This window comes from Anarhichas minor, unplaced genomic scaffold (assembly GCF_050575085.1).
Source record: "Anarhichas minor isolate MPS153535 unplaced genomic scaffold, ASM5057508v1 ptg000007l, whole genome shotgun sequence".
NCBI classification, from domain to species: domain Eukaryota; kingdom Metazoa; phylum Chordata; class Actinopteri; order Perciformes; family Anarhichadidae; genus Anarhichas; species Anarhichas minor.
In genome coordinates, this window is record NW_027466453.1 from 17,468,750 (window position 1) to 17,491,450 (window position 22,701).

General features: G+C 42.6%; 1 protein-coding gene across 1 annotated transcript in view; it reads left to right on the forward strand.

Moving 5' to 3' along the window:
• The window catches only part of mybpc2a (myosin binding protein Ca), a 33,321-nt gene extending 13,091 nt beyond the window's left edge, over window positions 1-20,230 (forward strand). The window contains exons 9-30 of the mRNA XM_076086719.1: window positions 336-392; window positions 470-639; window positions 890-1,022; window positions 4,366-4,490; window positions 6,734-6,839; window positions 7,515-7,684; window positions 8,724-8,889; window positions 9,354-9,460; window positions 9,549-9,578; window positions 10,226-10,365; window positions 10,541-10,700; window positions 11,205-11,309; window positions 11,464-11,652; window positions 11,792-11,926; window positions 12,183-12,350; window positions 12,553-12,641; window positions 14,230-14,425; window positions 15,437-15,576; window positions 16,662-16,821; window positions 18,134-18,270; window positions 19,733-19,919; window positions 20,196-20,230. Of these exons, the coding sequence (XP_075942834.1) occupies window positions 336-392; window positions 470-639; window positions 890-1,022; window positions 4,366-4,490; window positions 6,734-6,839; window positions 7,515-7,684; window positions 8,724-8,889; window positions 9,354-9,460; window positions 9,549-9,578; window positions 10,226-10,365; window positions 10,541-10,700; window positions 11,205-11,309; window positions 11,464-11,652; window positions 11,792-11,926; window positions 12,183-12,350; window positions 12,553-12,641; window positions 14,230-14,425; window positions 15,437-15,576; window positions 16,662-16,821; window positions 18,134-18,270; window positions 19,733-19,919; window positions 20,196-20,230 (2,905 nt within the window). The remainder of the gene's footprint in view (window positions 1-335; window positions 393-469; window positions 640-889; window positions 1,023-4,365; window positions 4,491-6,733; window positions 6,840-7,514; window positions 7,685-8,723; window positions 8,890-9,353; window positions 9,461-9,548; window positions 9,579-10,225; window positions 10,366-10,540; window positions 10,701-11,204; window positions 11,310-11,463; window positions 11,653-11,791; window positions 11,927-12,182; window positions 12,351-12,552; window positions 12,642-14,229; window positions 14,426-15,436; window positions 15,577-16,661; window positions 16,822-18,133; window positions 18,271-19,732; window positions 19,920-20,195) is intronic.
• The last annotated feature ends 2,471 nt before the right edge of the window (window positions 20,231-22,701 follow it).

Below are 22,701 nucleotides of genomic sequence, written 5' to 3' on the forward strand. Positions count from 1 at the left end.
GCTCTGCTCTATGTTCTCACTCATCCTATTTTTGCAACTATCTGAACACAGGATGAAAAAAGGGTAAGCTTTAACTACAGCCACTAATTCAATTCATTAGAACTCCACCATGTGCTGTTGTATTTGCTCATGCTTTCTTTGTTTGCTTTATAACCGTCTTGTAATTCATGTGTATTTATAGCTCTGTGTAATGTGGGATTAAAGGGGACGTATTATAATGAATGTATATTTCCTAATGCTCTTTTTTTGCTACCCAATTCAGCAGTGTTGTAAATAGCTCAGGTTTATTAACACACCGAGATTATCGCCTTAGTTCTCTATTCCTTTAATTCCAGCGGCGATGCAGGTGAGGATGCTGGTGATCTAGACTTCAGTGGCCTGCTCAAGAAAAGGTACGGCCATCTACTTCAGCCACAGACAAACACGATAACTTACATTTGGATCTCTAAAATGTGGTTATTTTTCTCAGGGAGAAGAAGAAAAAGGTAGAAGAAGTGAGTGTGGACGTGTGGGAAATCCTTAAGGCGGCCAAGCCCTGTGACTATGAGAAGATCGCCTTTGAGTATGGCATCACAGACCTGAGGGGCTTGTTAAAGATGCTGAAGAAGATGAAAAAGGTGGAGCCAAAGATAAGTGACGGTGAGGAGCGAAGAAACGGGAGAGGTGTTACGAGGCAAATAAAGACTGTGCGCTAAGAGTGAGGCAGGAAACAAGAGCTGTTTAATGCAGCATGCTGTAAATACCAGCGTCGTTTAAAGGCCTCTGGGGAGGAGGGGGGACGGACAACAGGTGGAATGTGTGTTAGCATATGCTTCTTGCTGGTTGGCACTTATGGATTATTTGGCTGTTAAAGCAGTAGATGAACTCTACTAACTGGATTCTTTTTCAGCTTTCCAGAAGAAGCTGGAAGCAGCCTACTCAGTGGACAAGGGAAAGAAGATCCACCTCACAGTGGAACTGACTGACCCCAACGCCCCAATCAAGTGGCTCAAAAACGGAAAGGAAATCAAACCATCGGCCAAGTAAGCAAATTACCACTCTGTGCACTGAACAGTATGTGTATGTTGAAGGAGTATACGAGTACACCAAGTGACCAAAATTGCAGTAAAAAGTTTTGAACAGTAAAACTAACATTTAAATTCTGAGGACTTTGACAGCAACTTGAGACTCTTGCAGCTTCATGAAGCCCTAAAAAAGTGTTAGCTGTACTAACAATTCTACAAATATAGACATGTGTCTTCTATGAACACTGACATTGTTGTAGTTGCTGCAGCCAGAAAAACAAAAAACAAAATTAGGCAAATAGCAGTGAGGCTGGTTGGAGCTTAGGGCTGCACATTTTATCACAACGTTGGCTTCCCACAATTAAATGAACATGATCAACTGAAATGTTGCTATTTAATATTATATACCAATTTACAATTATCATGAACATGCACTCATTTACACACAGGTGACATTCATCATGTTTAGCAATATGAGGTTACCAGTGGACCAGTGGAAGCGGGGAAACGCTTGTTTGACAATTCCTTCTGGCCTCGTGAAGGCAAGCCTGGAAGACGTTCAAATCAGGGAGTAAAAAGTATGAAATAAATAACCACAACTGCACATGACATTTTATGATGTTGACATGATAACGTGATATGTCGCAGCAAAGTGCTGTCTCGTTAGTATTTACAGCGTTTCAAGCCTTTGCAGCCTCTCACACTCAACCATTTAACAGGTGACGTCAATAAGTCCCTGAGGGTTCAGGGTTCAAGGCTTCAAGGAGGACACTAGGATTGGGCCTATAAATGACAGAAACTAGGAGACAGTAAAACACTCTGGAGATCGTTGGAACTGCACTTGGTTGTTGCTTATCTGTGGGTTCCTACAAGCGACCCTTTCCCCAATGTTAATATGAAAATACTGATGAGTGCAACTTAAATGAAAGTTTTTTGTATTAATTAACACTTAGATGCTTCAGCTGTAACATTATTTTTGCACTTTATCCAAGTTAAAAGTTGTTTCACAGTCAAGTTATGCTGGTGCAGTTCACACTTCATGTGTGTTTCATGTGAAGCTGTATCAGCAACAATATGTTGTCATATGCACATGTTCACTGGAGTGTTGGGTTGATAGCAATGTTACAGAGAGTTTCCAAAGCAACACACAGCTTAGCTGTTCAGGAAACTCATTCCACATCGGCATTGCACATGGATGCAAACCCACTGAGATGAGTCACAATTGTTTTTATTAAAAATCTTTAGGAACAAACTTTCTGATTCACATCAGATATAAATGTTAGTTTTGAGCCTCTTTAGCCGGCTGAGCTCTCCTCCGTGTCTCTCGCCCTCCACTTTGCTCTTTCCTCTCCTTCAAAGGCTTCTTTTGCTGTTTTATTCAAGAGGGTGCAGCTGTTGCGAGTGGTATTTTTTCAATGGCTCCACCATCTGCCATTTTGAGTCGCTTAATGCTGTTCATTGAAAGTAAGGCACTCCTCTTCCTGTTTGATTAAACAGTTACTATGAGAGAGGGGACTTTTTCTTCACCCAGGCTGTGCACTGTGACCATCGAGAGCTAAGGAATAAAATGCTTTAGGTTTGCAGAGTTGACGGGTTTCCAGTTGATCTTCATTTCAAACAAACCACTGGTGTGGTTTAAATATAAAGCCGAGACTGCTCACGTAGAAGGATGTATGTGAATATGGTGAGATTATATAATTGATCTAAAAAGAAAAGATCGTTATGTGCCCAGTTAAACTCTGGTATTTTACCACTCAATGTTGAGATTAGACAGGATGTCAGAAGTAGAAAAGTAGATTTGTTTAATGTGCCATCTCAATGATATAGAAAAGAATATACATTTTGTTTTATATTGTCCTTTGTAGGATTCATACTTTAATAAGATAAAACAGTAGAGTTGTCTGTTCACATACAAATCATGTGTTACTTAGTAGCCTGGGTGATAAACAAAAGGGAGATGCACACAACCAACCCAATCAACTCGTTTTGACTGATGAGCCCAGGTGTTTCCTGTTTACTGATGAGCCTCTGCCACGCCCACCTTCAGTACCTGCAAGGAGAGCAGCCACACAAACCAACCTACAGGCAGACAGGGAACACTGAGGACAACCAGGAGGCACAAACATGAAGCATTTCTTTTCTTTCTTTTGACGGAGCGCTTCTATTTTAACCGGCTCAGTTTTTCTAGCCTTTACGGCACACATTCAGCGGTCCAGGAAACACACCGACCAATTACAAACGTTGTAAATCCCATCACGTGATGCTGCTCAGCCAATCAAATATGTGTATTCCGAAAGGCCTCCCAACTCGAGTGAGATTTACACACACAGGAGAGACGAGCGACAGACCTTCACTCTTCACTCGGGCAGTTCAAAACCAGGATGTCTCACATGTTCAGAGACCGTGACGATTATTAAAAGCGGTAATGTGAAGCGCCATTACGAGACAAAGCACAAGTCTTTTTAGCAAACGTACCCACTCACATCCGAAATGAAGACACAATCTAAGAGCCCAATATAGTCAGAATCCCAACACATAAATTCACTGTCCAAGAATGATGTCAACAGAGAGGAGTAGAGCTGAAGCAAGTGGTTTAATAACCACAGGTAGAGTCCCAGCACACAAATTTCTCTTTTTAGAAGGTGAAAAAAATATATAATATGTTTTTCTTGGTTGACATCACTTCACACCTAAATGAACTGAATCTAAAGCTGCAGGACAATTCAGTTAAATTCATTTTTATCCTTGGCCCTTATTTCACTTGAAACGAGAGAAGAACATTGATTTATTATGTGTATTATTTATAATTCATCCAGTTCAATTTGAAAACTGACAATAAATATGGTTGAGATATTGTTCAATTTAGCTTTCTTTATTTGATTTGACAACCAGCTGTTGACTACATACAGACGTTAACACAACTGCTCGGGTACTTCAATATATATATATGGGACTAAATCAAGTAAGTTAGACGTTATTGTGATGTTCCGGACCTTTGTATGAGGAAATTCTCTCTAAATGGTCCTCGCTGAATTTGAATTGAATACCCCTGCTGTAGGTAGTTCTTTGATTTTTGTCACCATGTCTGTAAAGCAACCACAATGTGAGTGTGAGTGTGTGTGTGTGTGTGTGTGTGTGTGTGTGTGTGTGTGTGTGTGAGCATATACTGAAGGTCTGCACAAGAATGTGTGGACTCTTTGTTTGCGGTCTGTGTCTCTGAGTCACTCTCCTCGTCTTCAGGCCTCTCGGCGTATGATTCTGCTGAAAGCACTTATTCATTATTTTCACTCTTTTTCTTTGTCTCTCTCTCTCCCCTCATCTGTTCTTGATCCTCCTCGTATAATCTTCCTCCATCATCCAGGTATGTGTTTGAGAGCGTGGGCAACAAGCGGACACTCACTATCAACAAGTTCAACCTGTCTGATGACGCAGCGTACGAGTGCGTGGTCGGCGAGGAGAAGTGCTTCACGGAGGTTTTTGTCAAAGGTATATGAGTCACCGTCTTTGGAGGAATCCTTCTTTCAGCAGGAAGAGGGTTTATTTCTGCTCGGTGTAGCAAATGCTGTCATTTGAGTGTAGAGAGGCTTGACAGCTCTGTTCCCTTCGTGTGTCTGTTTGTCATCTGTTTATTGCAATGCTTTCATGCCACACAGTAGCATGCTGCACCCTGTTGTCTGCTCACTCATCCTTAATGAGTGAAATTCCTCTTTTGTTATTGTCATGTATCGCTGCTGTTGTGCTGTACATATTATTGTGCTGTCATATTTATCAGAGGTTGACTGACATGTGAGTTTTGTGAAGGTCGCTTTGATTGATGTTCAATTTAAATATTAACATAATGTGGTGATATAAGGTACATTTTATATTTCATACCAAAACGTTCAAGTACGATTATTCAATGTTTCTTGTATTGTTGATAATAATGATAATAATAATAATGTACCACTATCACTTGTCTTGGTTTAAATAGACAAAAAGCATTATATTATATTATGCTATATTATATTATTTGTCTTAGTCTACTCTGGTGCTTACTGTATATCTCAGTCTCTGTCCTTTGTGTGTGTGTGTGTGTGTGTGTGTGTGTGTGTGTGAGAGGTTTTAATAGATGTAATTGGGTCAACTGCTTCTACATTAATCCCATGCTTTATTTGTGTGCTCGCTGCTGCCCATCCTGCTTTTACATTATCAGAGGCCAAACGAAAGGGTAAGCTCCTCACCACAGACGTGCAGCTACAGTCGTGCGTGTCTGTCTGTGCGTGCGTGTGTTCACTTTTTTTTATCGACACAAAGAATGTTTGTGTCGATGAAAAACATCATTCATGTCGCTGTTTGCAAACATCTACACCAACTACATCAGCACCTTGCTGTTGATTCATCTTCATTACTAAAGTCAGTGTGTCATGCCTATGCATTCAACACCCCGTTCTCATTCCCAACTCGTCACATACAGATGCACTGTTGCAGTTTTAAACAAAACTACTTGGTTATGTTGCGGAAAAGATCAATAGTTTAACATAAATTAAATTCCGTACGCCAGCTAATTAGTCAATGTAAATAATAATGTTTCACACGAACAGCGGCCTCCTGGGTACAAGTCCTGTGTTTGTTTGACCCATCTATCCATCCATCCCGAGCTCCCTACGCGCTCTTTCTACCATGTCAACTGACTTTCAGAGCACTTCCTGCAGCGATAATATGACTTCAGACATTGGGGTGTTATTCATACACTATTTGGTGAGCAGGCTGTTTTCAGACAGAAAGCTATAGGATCATTTTCGCCTCACATTATTTGCTTTGCTATAAGTCATTTGTGAAGTCCGCGTTTCTTCATAGTTTTTCTAGTTGTGTCTCCTCCACATATTAACAAAGGGAAAAGTATTTCTCTCCGTTTTTTACACAGATAAACCGCAAATTACGCTGAAGACGTCAAACTCCTTTGATGAACGTTTTGCGAGGCCCGCAGTCACATTGTACATGTTTCTGTGGTTCAAAGAATTTTTGGGCTCTTCAGCTAAGGGTTGAAGAGAATTGAGATGCCCGGAGGGGGGAGTGGATGCTGACGATGACAAATAGCTGAGGCTAGCAGAGCATCAAGCATCGCACCATGTGGTTACACAATGCGACTCCCACCACCTCAGGAGACTCGGGGGTACCTTCCACCTCTGCAAGACGGCTGTGTTTGGTGGCATTGATAAAGATTTCAGGAGTACATTGTGCTCTGTGTGTTAGTCTGTCCTACTTATGGAGAACATATGCCACCTACCACCCATCCACAGAGGAGGGAAGATACAAACATACACAAATTACAGTTGATGTTTAAATCAAGAAAGACTATCAAGTAAAGCTATAGCTGTAGTGGCTAAATCTGGATTTTATGTTTGAAATCAATAACTCTGAATGAAAACATGTTTAGTAATGTAAAGTTCTTCTGTGTTGTGCTTGATTGACTGTATAGTCAGCCTATACTTTATTGGAAATCATTTTGCATGTGCTAGAATTTAGCCGGGCTCCAACAATCATTGATGTTCTCATTGCACTGTACAAAATAAAAGCCTTACTCACTCTACTGGAACACCAGCTCTATTCATCCTCCACACTTGTTTCATCCTCCTCTGATGTTCATGCTCAGTATTACTCTGGTGATTTCCTCTAGATCTACTCTGTTTATGACTCAGTGTCCCTCTGCTGTTTCAGAGTTCGACTCAAATTGTTGTGTTTGTCTTTAGAGCCTCCGATCACCATCACCAAGCTGCTGGAGGACGTTCAAAGCGTGGTGGGAGAGAAGGTGGAGTTTGAGGTGGAGGTGTCCGAGGAGGGAGCCAGCGTCAAATGGTGAGCCGGTAAAATAGTTCATTAGGAAATGCATTAATCATTTAATATTTACAAAAATTTACAAAAATCCTGTATAGATGAATACACATAGTCAATTCAAAAAATGGCTTGTAGATTATTATTGTAAATCAACAATCAAAAGTCTGATGGGAATTGTTGGCAAAACGTATATAGTAGTATTTTCAGCTCAGGTAATATATTTATTCGTTGTTTTCTCCGGCCCAGTAGTTTATTACATTTATGTTGGAGTGTTAGAGTCTTCTGCATTTGACAGGCCCACGAGAATCTAGTTTCTAGCTGTGTAAACTTTTACATAACATGAAAAAATAGAGAAACAGAAGAGCTAGTATGCAGTCTTCACTGAATAAGGGCTTGTTCTCAGCAGGACTTAATGATTCCATTCACAAATTAAATTACTTGTACATTTCTTATAACTTTTTTATTGTAATACTCAGCACCTAAAACCCAAAAGTACATCTGCGAAAATGTTCATCTTCTGCACCGTTTTAAAAATGTGCCAAAACCTTGTGATCCCTGAAGGCTCTAGCCATGTAGAACATTGCAGACATGTCAATCAACTCTTCCTCCCTCTGTGTGTTTAAGTGCCACTGAAGCGTGTGTGTGTGTGTGTGTGTGTGTGTGTGTGTGTGTGTGTGTGTGTGTTTGTCTCTTCAGGATGAAGGATGGAGTTGAGCTGAACAAAGAAACGGCAGGTTCAAAGTACAGGTTTAAAAAGGATGGGACGAGACACATTTTGATCATAAATGAAGCTACAAAGGAGGATATTGGAATGTATCATGCGTTCACCAATGGCGGAGAGTCGAAGGCAGAACTTCAGGTTGAAGGTACTGGTTCCTCTGTTACAGTCAGAATACATAACAGCAGCAGCAGCGACCTGCGAGTCATCAGCTGCTGTATCAAGTTTGTTAACAAGTATTTCAGATTCGGCTTAAAGACAATTTACACATCAGCACATGTTGATGTTTTCCATCCTGACAAGCATGGGACGCGACAAATTAGCCATTACGCATGTCATGATTGATATTACTTCATTACCCCTGTTATCAGTAGTTCATCACATTATTCGTCATGCTAATTTTCTTCTACACCTCCCAAATTGGTGGTTGGGTCCTGTCTTACCCGTCAGACATCAGGCTGTCTCAGTCGCTACAGTAAGAGCCAGACGAGTCTCTCAAATTGATTAGAGCGTGAGAAAAAATGTCTGTCAATATAAACATATAGTGTTACAACAGAGATCGCCACAGAGACTTCCCTGAATAAGGTGCACACCAAGATGTTGGAGGAAGACCTCATTATTATCATGTCCCACAATGTATTCAATTCATTGTATTAAATGTAACATTCAAATGGTTCAAAACTTTGGGTAATAATTCAGTTTCCAGCTATGCGTGTTTGTTAAATATGAAGCAATAACCAGCTGCTGGTTAGCTTAGCATGAAGACTGAACAGTAGGAACAGCTAGATTTCAGGAAGTTACTGCCCCCCGGCCAAGTAATCTACCAGCAATATGTCATTTTCACAGAAATGTTGCCACATTCACGCAGTTCGTAATACTGCAAATGTAAGGGCTATCATCAGCGGGCCATCGGTTCAGTCACCATTGTGTTCCCCCATTGACGATAGATAAGTTACTAAACAGACACTTATTTAAATTAAAGTCTTCGAGATTATTACTTTAAACACAATATAATGATAATTCCTCAAACTATTCCTTTTTATTGATAAAGAGGAAATAAAACCTTGCTAAATTTTCATTTCTAACCTATAGATCCACATTTCCACCTAACACCTGTAGGATGAATTGTCTGCGTGAACAAATACCTGCATTACTGATACTGATCTATGTTGATGTATTTGCCACAGATAAGGAGCTGGAGATTCTGCAGAGCATCGCTGACCTGACGGTGAAGGCTGCTGAACAGGCCGTGTTCAAATGTGAAGTTTCTGATGAAAATGTGAAGGGGAAATGGTTCAAGGACGGCGTGGAAGTCCAGCCCAGCGATCGCATCAAAATTACACACATTGGAAGGTATTAAATCAATGTCTGAATGTCAAAAAGGCTGTTGTTTGGAGCTCACTGTCTGAGCCATCATGTGCACACTCACACACACACACAGACTCATAATCATATAGCTATCACAAGAAGCACTGTCTGCCCATTTTTTAAGGGAAAGGCTGCACTCTTCACACACACACACACACACACACACACACACACACACACACACACACACACACACACACACACTCATCTGCACATCGTACACACCCCTGGGGTCTGGGGTTTCTCTCAGTAATCCCTCCATCAGAGCAGGAGATACGCCAAGACAACAGCGGTCACACAAGGTGAAAGACATTTAGTGCGTTTCTCACTCTGCGATATTGCCTCATGGAGTATGTTGCTACGGCAACAGCCTAATGCATAATTGCCGGTCACAACGAGTGTTGTCTCCTTGGTAACATCTGGCAACATCTGGTAACATGCCCCCCCAGGACCCACAAGCTGATGATTGACGACGTGACGTCTTCGGACGCTGGAGATTATTCGTTTGTCCCCGATGGCTACGCGATTTCTCTCTCCGCAAAACTCAACTTCCTGGGTGAGAGCGCCGCGCAAAACCAAAACATGAAGCATTTGATGAGCTGACCATATCTGAATAAGACTAATTCATATATTCTACCCCTCAGAAATCAAGATTGAATATGTTCCCAGAGAAGGTAAGTGTTGTTTTTTAATTTTTTTAATCACATTCATCATATTTACAGTATGCTGGATCAATGTGAGGGTGCTGGTGTAGTAGAGCTCCAATATTCATCTGAAGTTGGATATAAGTAGGACGCCTAGTGCCAATGTGATTGAGGTCACTTTTCTTACTTTATTTACTTTCTAGCTTTAATGCTAATCCTGTATGAAAACTGCTATGCCCTGCTAACCAGGCGTGTTAAAAATATGTTTTAAATAGGAATGTTGCAGATTTCAAAGTAAAAGCATATTTGCACTATGACTCTTTAAAAAAGTAGAAATGTGCAGGAAACAAGTACTGCTGCTCAAGGGTGCTCACAGAAACACAGGAACTAGTTGAATATATGGAAACCAACCAATCAACTAACCAACGACTGGGTTGGTGTTGAAAATAAGTATGTTTGTTACATCAAATAGGTACGGTTGTTACGTCAATGACGTTAGTTAAGTTTCTTTCTGTAACAAAATGGCAGTAAAATAAATCAACATTGACTTGGTTTTACACTGACCAAGTGGCAGTATCAGATGAGTTGAAAGTGAGAACAGGTTGTACAGTATGTTATGCTTCCCAACTGAATGACCTACCTCTCCCTGTCTTCTCCTCTAATGCTCACAATGAAAGACCCTCCCAAAATACACCTGGACACCAGCAGCATCGGCAACATGAACACCATCACCGTAGTGGCTGGAAACAAACTTTGCCTTGACGTCGAGATCACAGGAGAGCCGGCGCCCACTGTGTGCTGGATGAAAGGAAACAAAGTGAGGAGGAATAGAGAGGATTCTCACCATTCACCTCATACATACTCACACACGCGTCAGATACTCTACCTTTTGTCGTCAATCAGAGCATCCAGACGTTAGTCACTGAACAGCATTAAGGAAGAATGAAACATGAACATCTGTTTTGTTGTGTCTGTCCCGCACCGTGTGGTAGGTGGTGTCCGAGGCCGAGGGAAGGGTCCGCGTAGAGTCGACGAAGACCTCGAGCAGCTTGGTAATTGAGGAGGCGGTGAAAGACGATGAGGGCAGCTACTCCATCATCGTAACTAACTCCGTCGGAGAGGACAAGGTTGAACTCATGGTCAAGATTGTGGGTCAGTGGCTTTTGCTCACTTTTACCCTTTTCACCTCTCTTTTGTTGCTCCTATTCTACTTTTCCTGCTCCTCGGGCTGAAAAGTAGGTTTAAGGTACTTATGCGTTGGCTTCACTTTTCAGACCTGGAGGTCGCCGTCTGATAGTAACTAATGGCTGGAATGTTGTAAACACAAAATAAAATATCTACAAAAACTATGCCGTTCTCTACGGTAAGCAGTAGTGTAAAATTACCCATGATTTGTTGTAACTGGCTAAATCTTTGCTTCTGCGAAATTACTTATATGACACCTTAACTACAAAATGATTTGACTGGGAAGTGGATATGACCAGTGTTGTGAAAATCTGAGTAATTAAATTAGGGTCAAAGCAAAGCTAAGGATGTGATGTTTGAATGCAATACTTACTGTAAATCTCACTTCTGTAATACTCATGCCTTCTCTTTTTTCTCCCTCTGTTTTATCTTTCATCTCTTCCCATTTACATCTGTAACCTGCCTCTGCAGATGTGCCCAACCCTCCTGAGAACGTCATATGCACATCAGTTGGCGAGGACTCTGGCACGATCACATGGGACCCTCCTGCATTTGATGGCGGAGTTCCCATTAAAGGTACCCCTGAAACTTACACGGCGGCTAATGTTCAGATCTTGTGTCTCCCTCCCCGGAGAAAACAGCAGTTCAGTATCTACTCTGTTTATCACATTTGAACTCCTTTCTAAAGAACACAGATTTTTTTAATGACTCCTGTATGTTGTTCCTCCAGGGTACCTGATGGAGAGGAAGAAGGTCAGCGCACCCAGATGGACCAAGCTCAACTTTGATGTTCATGAGTCCACCACATATGAGGCTAAGAGGATGATTGAAGGCGTACTTTATGAGATGAGAGTGTTTTCGGTCAACGGCATTGGCATCTCTCAGCCCAGCGCAACCTCAAAGCCCTTCATGCCCATTGGTGCGTTGCCATTTATCATTAGTAGAATGGTTAATTAACAGAGGCTTTTCACACAATGCTCATTTTGAGGCAGCTTAACCTACCTCCCATCCCATTTACACTGGGTATTAACGTATTAATTAGCTCCTGTCTCTCTCAGCCCCCACTAGCGAGCCCACTCGTCTCATGGTGGATGATGTGACAGACACTACCTGTGCACTCAAGTGGCATCCTCCAGAGAAAATCGGAGCAGGCGGCATGGACGGTTACATCATTGAGTACTGCAAAGAAGAAAGTAAATATATGCAAATTGTTTGGAACTTCATACTAAAGACCTTTACACACAGTGGAAGTTTAATTTGTGCGATTACATTAACATGTTGTTTTAAAACTGTTGTTTTTGTCATGAGGGAATATTACGCAGCAAAAATACACTGTTATATTTTTCAAAGCAGGGTTGAGTTTTCCACTAATAAGACATCAACCAATCAAGTTCTCCAGAACGGAGTTATTCAAAATGTACATCTGTTCCTTGACGGCTCATTCCTCAGGTGATCAGTGGGTGCAAGTCAACAAAGAACCAATGGAGATGAACCAGTACAGGGTGAAGGATCTCCCAGTGGGGGAGAAGATGCTGTTTAGAGTTGTGGCGGTCAACATCGCTGGGCGCAGCCCCCCCGCCACTCTCTCCCAGGCCGTCACTATCAAAGAGATCGTGGGTAAGAGAAGAAGCTGTCGTGTTTTACAGAAATTCAACTGAACGTTCGTAGTTTGAAACGGACCACTCTGCTCTAACAAACACACATGATGATGAAGCGCTAACATTTTCCAGCTTTGGTTACATATGTACAGTCCCCCACACCACCCACTCAAATTCTACTTATATTTTCCTTCTCCGTCTCTCATGTTACCACCACCCAGAGAATCCAAAGATCCGTGTGCCTCGCCATCTGAGGACCAAACTCATCAAGCTTGTGGGCGAGAAGGTGAACTTGGTCATCCCCTTTCAGGTTCGTCTGAGTCTAGCCGAGCTCCGGCTTTTCTTGTTTTAGGGGATTCGATTTTCAAAAGCAGAGCAAAACTAGTTACGCCAAGAGTGACAAATTTCGAGTTGCTTCAAGATTACTAACTTTGCCTCCACATCAAACTTTTACTAAATGGCTATTTCAGACTCTGAAGCATTTATAACAAAGTCCTGGTTGCACCAACAAAGATCCTTTTTTAAACCTGATCATGGTTTAACTTTAAATCACATTGCACCAAACTTTGAAACTATCTTAAAATCAAGAAAGATCTAAATTAAACCCAACAGCCAAAACAGGCTGAGCCCAAAACAACAAAACAGGAAGTGACATGCATGACATGCCATGCAAATGTATTTATTTTGATTTGGCTAAGCAAGCATCTCCATATTTTTTTTGGTTTAAACTTGGTTTTACTAAACAGAGATTTGTTTTTGTTTGTGCAACAGTTCTGCTTGATTATGAATCTGTATCTACTCATTTTAAACCTGGTTTTGCTCTGATTACAACTAATCACACCTAACTCTAAAAAAAGACAGTAGAGTTTGGACATAAACCTTAAAAAGCCACACCATAATCCACACAAAATGGGTTATTTGAAGTATATAAAGTCAAATGGACCAAAAGCACAGGCAAGAGATATCAGCAGCAGACAACCTGTTTTGATATATGGTTGCTCATTTCTGTATATCAAAAGCACTTTTGGATCGGTGAAATAACCAAATGCTTAAGATTCCCACATGGCTGCAATGTGATGGGGTATTTTTTCTTCTTGTGAAATGCAAATCAGATCATTCAACTTTGTAGTAAAAGAGAGGACACAGGGAGCATTACAGCTTCTTAAAAATAACCTGCAACATGACATTGGTGAAAAGAAGCTAACCATAAAGGGGAAAGCATTGTTACAAATACAAACAGACAAGAAAAAGGGAGCCATTGCTCTTCTTGCTTTTGAAGAAGCAGATGAAAAGCCTGTTCTGAGACGGAGGACGTGGCTACATGATGCTCTCCTGGGAGAAAAGAGCAGCCACAGCTCTGTCATCTTATCCAAGAGCTGGACGAAGAATGTTCCAACTGCTGTTTTCACACTGAGGCGATACGTGGTGTAACTAAAGCTGAGACATGTTTACCTGGAAAAGCATGCCCCAAACTATTTCACTGCCAAAACATGAAAGGCATCGTCGCAAATGACTAAAAAAGGCAGACGCGTTTGGAAAAGTTCTCTGAGATTGGATCATATGTTATACTGTTCAAAACTTCAAAATAAGTTTCTCTAATAGATCAATGAAAAATCTGTAGAAAACTAAATAAATTGGGGCACAAAGAATTAGCTATGAATACAATAAAGAAGTAAACAAACAGTAATATGTGGAAAATAGCAGTAGTAAGAGGGCACCATGGATACTACCACCATGGGGTAGTATATATCATATATCATATCATTGTTACCTCAATAATCACAAGCCAACTGACAAACGTATTGCACCATGTTATTCTGTTATTTCAAAAGTTTTGTTCCCCATTAAATATTTCCTCCAGTACTTTATTTGCTTCCTTTTGATAACTCTGTCTGCAGGGTAAGCCTCGCCCTGTCGTGACCTGGTCCAAAGATGGCGTTCTCCTGGAGGACAACACAGTGGGAACTCGTACCAGTGAAGTGGACACCATCCTCTTCATCCGCTCGGTAGAGAGAGCCCACTCCGGGAAGTACACACTGTCCGTTCAGATTGAGAACATGTCGGCCAGCGCTGACGTGCACATCCAGGTTGTAGGTCAGTCCCGTCACGGCACCAATCGACACCAATCTCAGCTTCACCTGTGGACGCACACTCGTGCTGCCTGTTCCCCCATTTAGATCAGAACACCGTGCGTGTGCGGTTCATACTTCACAAGTTACACGATTAATAACCTGTTTGGAAGGGGATGATGGCTTGAGCCTAAATCTCAAGAGTTTTTTTTTTTTTTTTTTTTTTTTAATTTGATGATAATTCCTCATTTCATACTCCCAGGGATCTGTGGCTCAAAGTAGCAAATCATCAAAGCTCTGATTCCTCTCTCTGGTTTAATCCTGGCTCCTGCAGTGCCACCGCGGCCGCCGGCTCATTCCTCATCTCAGGGCTCGTCTCCCCGGGTCAGGGTGTCGGGCGGATTATTTGGCGGGGCTCCACTGGGATTATGTGCGTGTAGACTGGGATTAGGCTTGGATTTTGAGGGCTACTCTGTCACTTCCTCTGCTAGGAAGGTTGAGCTAATGAGAGGCTGCAGCTCTTCTGATCAGCACCCTCTCAGCTGATCTGTCACCGAACACAGAACAGGAAGGATTAACGGGCAGAAACAGCAGCGCTGCTCAATTCTTGTACTGTACTCCACAGAGGAGAGCGCGCAGAGCAAGATTAATGACAAGTACATTACTATGTTGTACAGTAGTTCTGTACAGCGCAGGCCACACAGAAAGATCGATGATAAACACACTGCTGCTCTGTACTATTTCTCCGTTTGGCAGTTCTATACCAACACAGTTTTTTCTAGTAATGTATGCACCCCCACCTTTCCTTGAACCTTTGTCTTTTGCTCTGCTAATCTGTCAATCTTTTGCCAAGTCTCGACCCCTGCGAATGTTGATTTCTTTCTCTCTGTGGGACTTTCCTGCTCCAGTTTATGAATCTGTCCATCTAAAAGCTTGCCTACATCTACACAGGAAGGGAAGACATGTTAGTTATCTCAACCAGCTATATAACAACATCCTCCTACTCTATCTCTGTCTCGTCTCACAAACCCACCAGAAAAGCCCGGTCCTCCCGTTGCTGTGCATGTCGCAGATGTCTGGGGTTTCAATGCTGCGCTGGAGTGGAAGCCGCCCAAAGACGACGGCAACTGCGAGATTATCGGCTACACTATTCAGAAGGCTGACATGAAGACTAAGGTACGCATGGCAGGGAAGAAGAGTACAGGAGCGTACAGAAAGGTTTTTCTGATGGTTTGTTGTCACGAGTATCTGCTCAGCATGACATGCTCGTTTACTACATTTAGCATTAACAAGAATAATACAATAATCCAGGTAATAAAACGGATACGTTTATGTTAAAGGGTGTTAAAGGTTGTCAGTGTAACATTACTTTCACTAAAAGTGCTTGTTTTTGACACTGGTAGGCTCAGATTTGTGTTATAAATGTCCGACATTATGTAAAGAAACCTACAGAGAAATAAAACGGTCTGTTTGATAAGGTGGCCAAGATCCGCTCAAGGAGAAGTCTAATTGTGAAATGTCAATATCTGAATACTGTGGCTCAGATAAATAGGTGACGGACGGCCATCTAAGACCTCATCCACATTGTTGAAATCGTCTAAATATTCAGCCATGACATTGAAAATCTCTAAGCCATGCTTTTTTTACTCCAACAAACTCAGCCGAGATTTCAGAATGAGATTCCTTCTTGAGTGTGAGAAATGTCGCACACTTATGAAAGCAATCGGAGCCTGTCGTGGCAAAAAGAAGAACTTCTAGTGGACGTGAATGACGGTGCCGGCTTGCCCCAATGGATTACGTTGCAGCCCTTAAGTAGCTACAGCGTTCTCCCTCATTACTGGACCAAGTTGTTACTGTCATTAGTCAGGTAGAGATAAAATCGTGAGTAAATCCAGGTCGAAAAATACCAAAGTTACCCTTTAAAACTGCAATCTTCAGTGAAGACAGGAATGAGTGTGGATCATGTTTTTGTGGCACAGATTGGTGTAGTGTTTTGGGGCAGAAAGCGTCCAGTGTACCTCCATGATTGGTCGAGTCACGGCTGCTAGAAGATTAGTCACAAACTGCAAAGCCTCACTCTACCGTCATGGTCATTATGTTGTATGAATGGACAGGAAGTTGGACCAGAAGAACAAGGATGCTGGGGATAGGACATTTTTCAGCTTATATAGTTCTCAACCTCAGCTATAAGCCTCTTTCAACCTCTGCTTCTCCCCTGTCTGTCTGTCTGTCTGTCTGCCTGTCTCTCTCTCTCACATCAGGATTGGTTCACGGTCCTGGAGCAAAACCGCAGGCCCAGCTGCACTGTGTCTGACCTGGTCATGGGGAACGAGTATTTCTTTCGAGTGTTCAGCGAAAACATCTGTGGCCTCAGCGTCGAGCCTGGCATCAGCAAGAACACCGCCATCGTTAACAAAGAAGGTAAGGTAATCCCCACAGGGCAACGCACTCTGTAACGTGAGAGCATTGCTTCTGATGTGGGCTTCAGTTCAAACATAAAACAAGCATTATATTGCAGAAAAGAGAAAGGTATTGTGGTCAGGATTACACAAGCAAATATTAATAAAAGCACAAACTAATATGATTTTCAACTATAGAACACAGGAATAACTTTAGAACTGTTTTTGGCTGTGATTAGTTACTTGGACATCATTTTTATGAAGATTAATTGACGCTGATTATATTTAACAGAAATATTCTTTGACAGAGTGTTACATAACATTTAATACTGGCCGTGGATTATGAAAGCAACTAGGCTGGGAAATGAACACCTGCCACCAGCCAAATGCTGTTGTTGCCTTTGCTTACTCCACCAGAAAATGTGGCAGCCAACCAGACACAACTCTTTTGTGTTCCAGGCACTAGTCTGGCCTATAAAAATTGTGAGGATCATTGATTATAGTACCCACCTGACATCATAATGAAACACAAGTTAGTAATCTGCAAATTGAAATTTTTGCTCGTGTGTCAGCATGTGGTAATAAAAGGCAAAACAATCCCAAAGCAGTGGAAAGACACAACAGTTGGTCACTGATGAAGCATCTCGCTGGATGTTTTACACAAATCCTTCAACAGATTTGACCTTAAAAGGGTGACACCAACGAGCCAAATGATTTGGTAAGGGGTTAAATGGAGACATGTCCATCAAAACAGGACACCATGGGACTTTCTCATTTCTCAATTGTGTGCCTCCTCATCTCGAGGATCGAGATCGAGATCATGAAATCCAGCAGTAACAGAACAATGGACAGCTGATGCCACTGTTGCATCTTCATACTTAATTGACGTCGCTTTAAAATGACATTTTACTACGTCTCATTTGTTAAACACCTGCCTCGACTCCTCTGTCCTTGCGACTCTTCCATGCATCCTCCACTCGCATCTCCGATGGAAAGTACCAAGGATGTACAAAATTGGGAAATGAGAACCTTATTTTCAGAATATTCTTGAGCAAATACAATCTTTCATCACAACCCATCAATGGGTTAAAGGGTTGAATATGCATTTGTAATACCATGGAACAAATTTACCTCATGTAAGGAAACTAGAAACGTCCTCCGACGCCACCCTAATGAAGGCAGGGTGACTAGAAGTGTTTGGTGAATAAAGCATTCTGTACTGGAGAGTTTTAATCAAAATGGCCCTGAAGCTCACACTGGTCTGAACCTCGCTGTGTGTGCGATTTCAAAGTAAGAAATAAATTGAGGCATGTTACACTTCTCCACCTGCCCAGGTTTGTCCCGTAACCGTCCACCTTTCAAAGAGAAGGATGTGAACCACTCTCCCAAGTTCACAGCGCCCCTGGTGGACAGATGTGTGGTTGCAGGTTATGCTGCAGCCATCAGCTGCTCTGTCCGTGGCTACCCCAAGGTATTTACTAATTTACCATTAACAAGTGTGTGTGTCACTGCAACTCTTTTTTTAATTATATATTATTCAGTTGGAGATTGTCAAAGCTGAGGTTCAGCAGCAGGACTACACATCACACTATACTCTTCTAATTCGCTCCCAGCGTTGTTTCTGCAACAAACTCAAGCTACCTCTAACAATTAGTGCTGAAATTCATAGAGACTTTAGCGGTCTGAAAAGTGAAGCCAATGCTGAAGTTCCTTCAACTTGCACTCTTTCTAATGGCAATCAGGGGGCGACTCCTCTGGTTGATTGTATGGAAGTCTATGAGGGAATAACTCTACTTCTCTCTTGATTTATTACCTCAGTAAACATGAGTTCAAGTCAGTACAGCATGATAATACAGCATGATGTTCACATAGTAAATTATGGACCCATTTAGAGTAAAATAGACGATAAAGCCGGGTATGTTTCTAACTTGTGATTGACAGGTTGCCACCACGTTGTTGTCTGGTCTTTAACTTTAACCCTTTCACAGTGTGTTTTCGTGTCATGAAAGTTTTCTTGTTTGTAAAATTGTAACATTTTTGTAGCATGAAAATTTCTTATTCAGCGTTCGGTTGTACTTAGCTCCACCCTCTCGTGTCACTTGGTTACAAAAAGCCAAGATGGCGAACTTGAAGCTTCTTAACAGCAGCCAACAAACTGATGGGTGACGTCACTGTGACTACTTGTTATATACAGTCCATGACCTCACCTCCTTTAGCTGACCATCCCATCCACTGAGCCAAGCTGCTGTTTCATTAGCGATACTGATTGCCAGTTACTCATTTGACTTTTCTCCCTCATCTTGACAACTTCCTTCCGTTTCTGTTACTGGCATAATACGTGCCAGGTTCCTCGGACAACCCTAATATACTCCCGCCACCCCCATCACAACAATTTTATAGGCAGAAAATGCTTCAGCCATAGCTAAAACCTACTCTTTTATCAGCATTGACTGTCATTTAGCATAGAAATCTGTGGAATATAGGCAATGTCCCGACTGTAACTTGCAAATGAGTAAACTATACATTACAGCGCTGCAGCACCACCATCCTAGCTGTGTTGGCTGCTGATAGATCTCATGCTTTGTGTTTCTAGAGGGAGCATACAAGTCTTGAGTGTCAAGCAGCCAGTGTAGAACAGTCAGACAGGATTTTGATGCCTTTGCAGCAGGAATGTATTTTTATGTCTGACGCAAGAACAGAAGCTGGAGCAAAAAGATCTTTCACACTTTTATTTTTCATCCCTCGGAATCAGCAAAGATTTGTCAAGCCGAAATGTTGACCTAATTTCACCTCTCCCTCTGCTCTCCTACCCTCCCAACATGCCTCGCTCCCTCCTCCTCTCCTCTCCTCTCCTCTCCTCTCCTCTCCTCTCCTCTCCTCTATCCCGCCAAATGTGCCTCCTCCTCCTCCTCCTCCAACACGCTGTGCTTCAGCCAAAGATCATTTGGATGAAGAACAACATGATCATCGGTGAAGACCCCAAGTTCCTGATGCAGAACAACCAGGGCGTGTTGACTCTGAATATCCGCAGGCCAAGCACGTTTGATGGGGGCAAATACTCCTGCAGGGCCATCAATGATCTCGGGGAAGATGAGGTGGAGTGCAAGCTGGAGGTTCGAGGTATGCTGATCTTCTCTTCCATAACACCAGTTTTCAAAGCAGCGACTCTTTAATAAAGCTCAGCGTGACAAATCTCCATCTCCTCAGTCCTTTGACTGATCTCTTCTTCTGAAACTTCAGTTGAAATTGTAGCCGCTTGCGCTAAAAATAAATCACCTTATTGAATATGTCAGTTAAAGTTTCGGAGCCACAGATGACTCTGAGTGCTGTAGTTTCTTTAAACAGGATGATCTACTGGCCTCTCATGCTGATTTAAATTTCTCTTTTTCTCCCCAGTTGTACAAGAGAAAGGAGTGGAGGCGAAGAAATGAGCGACAGCGCGAAACAGCAGAGGATACAGTCGAACAGGAATAGTAATGGATTATGTATAATGGGATAGTCATGAATAAATATGATTAAAATAGATCAACCCCCCCTCTTCCTATACGCTTGCCTCTCACCGCTGCTGTGACGAATGCCACATCAGTAATATGCCATGAATTCTTACAGCAAGCTGCCACCTTGTCACGTCCTGACTGGGAGTAGTGTAGTAGCACTGCCCCGCTGTGACCACACACAGATGGATCCTTCTTATCTGTGAAGTGGACCTGTCACTGAACGCACTTATAAAACAGCCTTCCATCCATTACGGCTCCCTGTGTTGTCTGTTGTGTGTCCGGGATGTTTTTATAGGGTGGGATGAATTTATGATTGTGATGCAGCTGTAGCACTGAAACCTCTGCAGTGTGACCGACCGGCTGCACACCTCCTGGTGCTCGGTGTGAGAGAGCAGCCCTGTGATGGTTGAATGGAGGGATCACTATTCAGCAAGGCATGGCCGACATCATGGAGCCACCAGGATTAAAGGGGTTCTTATACACAGATATAGATATAGACCTGCAGCGTCCTTCATGCTTACACACACACACACACACACGTTGAGTCAGAGACACAGGACCTTTCTCACTTCCCAGTTTTGAATATCCTTGATTCCTTCTTGCCTCCTCTCCTCGTGTCTTATGCTGTGCTCACACTACGAGCAAAAGAGCAACAGGCTACGAGTCATGTTCAATCGTGTTCCATGTGGTCTTAAATCAATGTCGTTCCTAGTGCTATTTAACGACATAAAGAGTAAAGAGCAAATGACCAACACTTCAATGCCGACTCGCAGACGATGTAGCTGACAACGCCGGCGGCTTTTTTTGGCTTGCTTGTTGTGTGAACAATGATCCGGCCCATGGGAGATGCAAACGGAGGAGGCAAGGAAGACATCGTTGCCACAGAGCCTCATCATTTTAATGAGCGGTCAATTAAATATGAAGCGTGGCACAGCTGCATCATCTGTCCATTGTTTTGTTATACTGCTGTACATAATGATCTGTCAGATGAGCATAACAGTGATCATTACAACTTGAATATTTACTATTTACATTTATATAGATAGATAGATAGATGAGGTGCTGAACAGAATTTCAAGAAAAGATTCACCGGTGTTTCCTTGCTTGCAACTCCTCCGGCAAGCCACCTGGCTCCCCAAGATGCATTTTAGGATTTGGGACGTCCTTCAAGATGGAGCGCTGAGAACAATTTCCGGGGAACAAGCCGGAAAAGAGGGAGAAGCGAGGACACCATGAGTTTGAAAATAAATGAGAAAGGCACTCTTCACCCATTCCCACATGCTGCCTTACTCCATTCTTCATGGCATGACCTATAGTGGTAGGCCTCTACAGATACATGGCTTACACTCATGCACATGCAAACACAAACTCTGAATCAGGGTCTCATTAGCATCACACACTAGAGACTAATTAATGCACCCATCAACACTGCCCTAATTAGCTCTCCCACGTCATTATTGAGCAAACGAATTACCGCTAATTTACACACCCGCAAAACAAACACGGCACCGTCTCTGCTGGGAGAGTCCGCCGCGGCTCGCCTCGCACACCAAATTAAAGCCTCACCGATGTGCTGCAACCCAGACCACCGTCACAAGTGACCCCGCCCTCCCCTACATACACACCCCTAATTCCACCATCTGACAGAGGAAGAAAGATCAACATGGCAACAAAACAAAAAAAGTTTGTGGAGTTGCTCACTGCAGAATAAATACATCACCCTCCTCTGGAGATGTGAGGGTACTTTACTCTCCAGGCCTGTCCCACCACTGACTGCATCAGGTCCTGGTCTCCTGTCTGTCCAGCAGAGGGGGTTAGAGCACAGTGACAAAGACCACGATGACCATCACCAGGGTCTCAGGGGTAATCGTGAGTGGCAGGTTATTAAGAACTATTACATTACCGATGCGTCTCTGACAAAAGCTGCAAACCTGACGCCTTCCAAAACATGCCAGCCTAATCCTGACTCTTGGCACTCACTTTAAAACAATCAGCACCTCTAAGCACAATAGATTGCATTTCCTCCTTTTACGTTGCAGCATGTTGTTAGAGATGAGTTGAAACAGGGCGAGGGCATAAAAGCCCAGATGAAGCAGGGAAAATCCTCCAGATACCTGAAAGTAGGCCACGATTGGTCGCACAGTAGACCTGCAGTGCAGCGCAAAGCTTAAATTTTGAACCCCTGTCGAGCAGTAAATGACTCTGCCAGCGCGTGTGTGTGTGTGGAATATGTGTGGTGTTGATATGATTTCATTGTTAGTTAACCTGAGACACAGTGTGGTGTGTTACTCCGCTGATTGACACATGAAAGCGGCGCTGAAGATACACCGCATGCTACTTTGCGTGGAAGTTTTGGGAAAAACAGATTCTTCTGACAAACAGCGTGTAACCTCGATACTCCACCT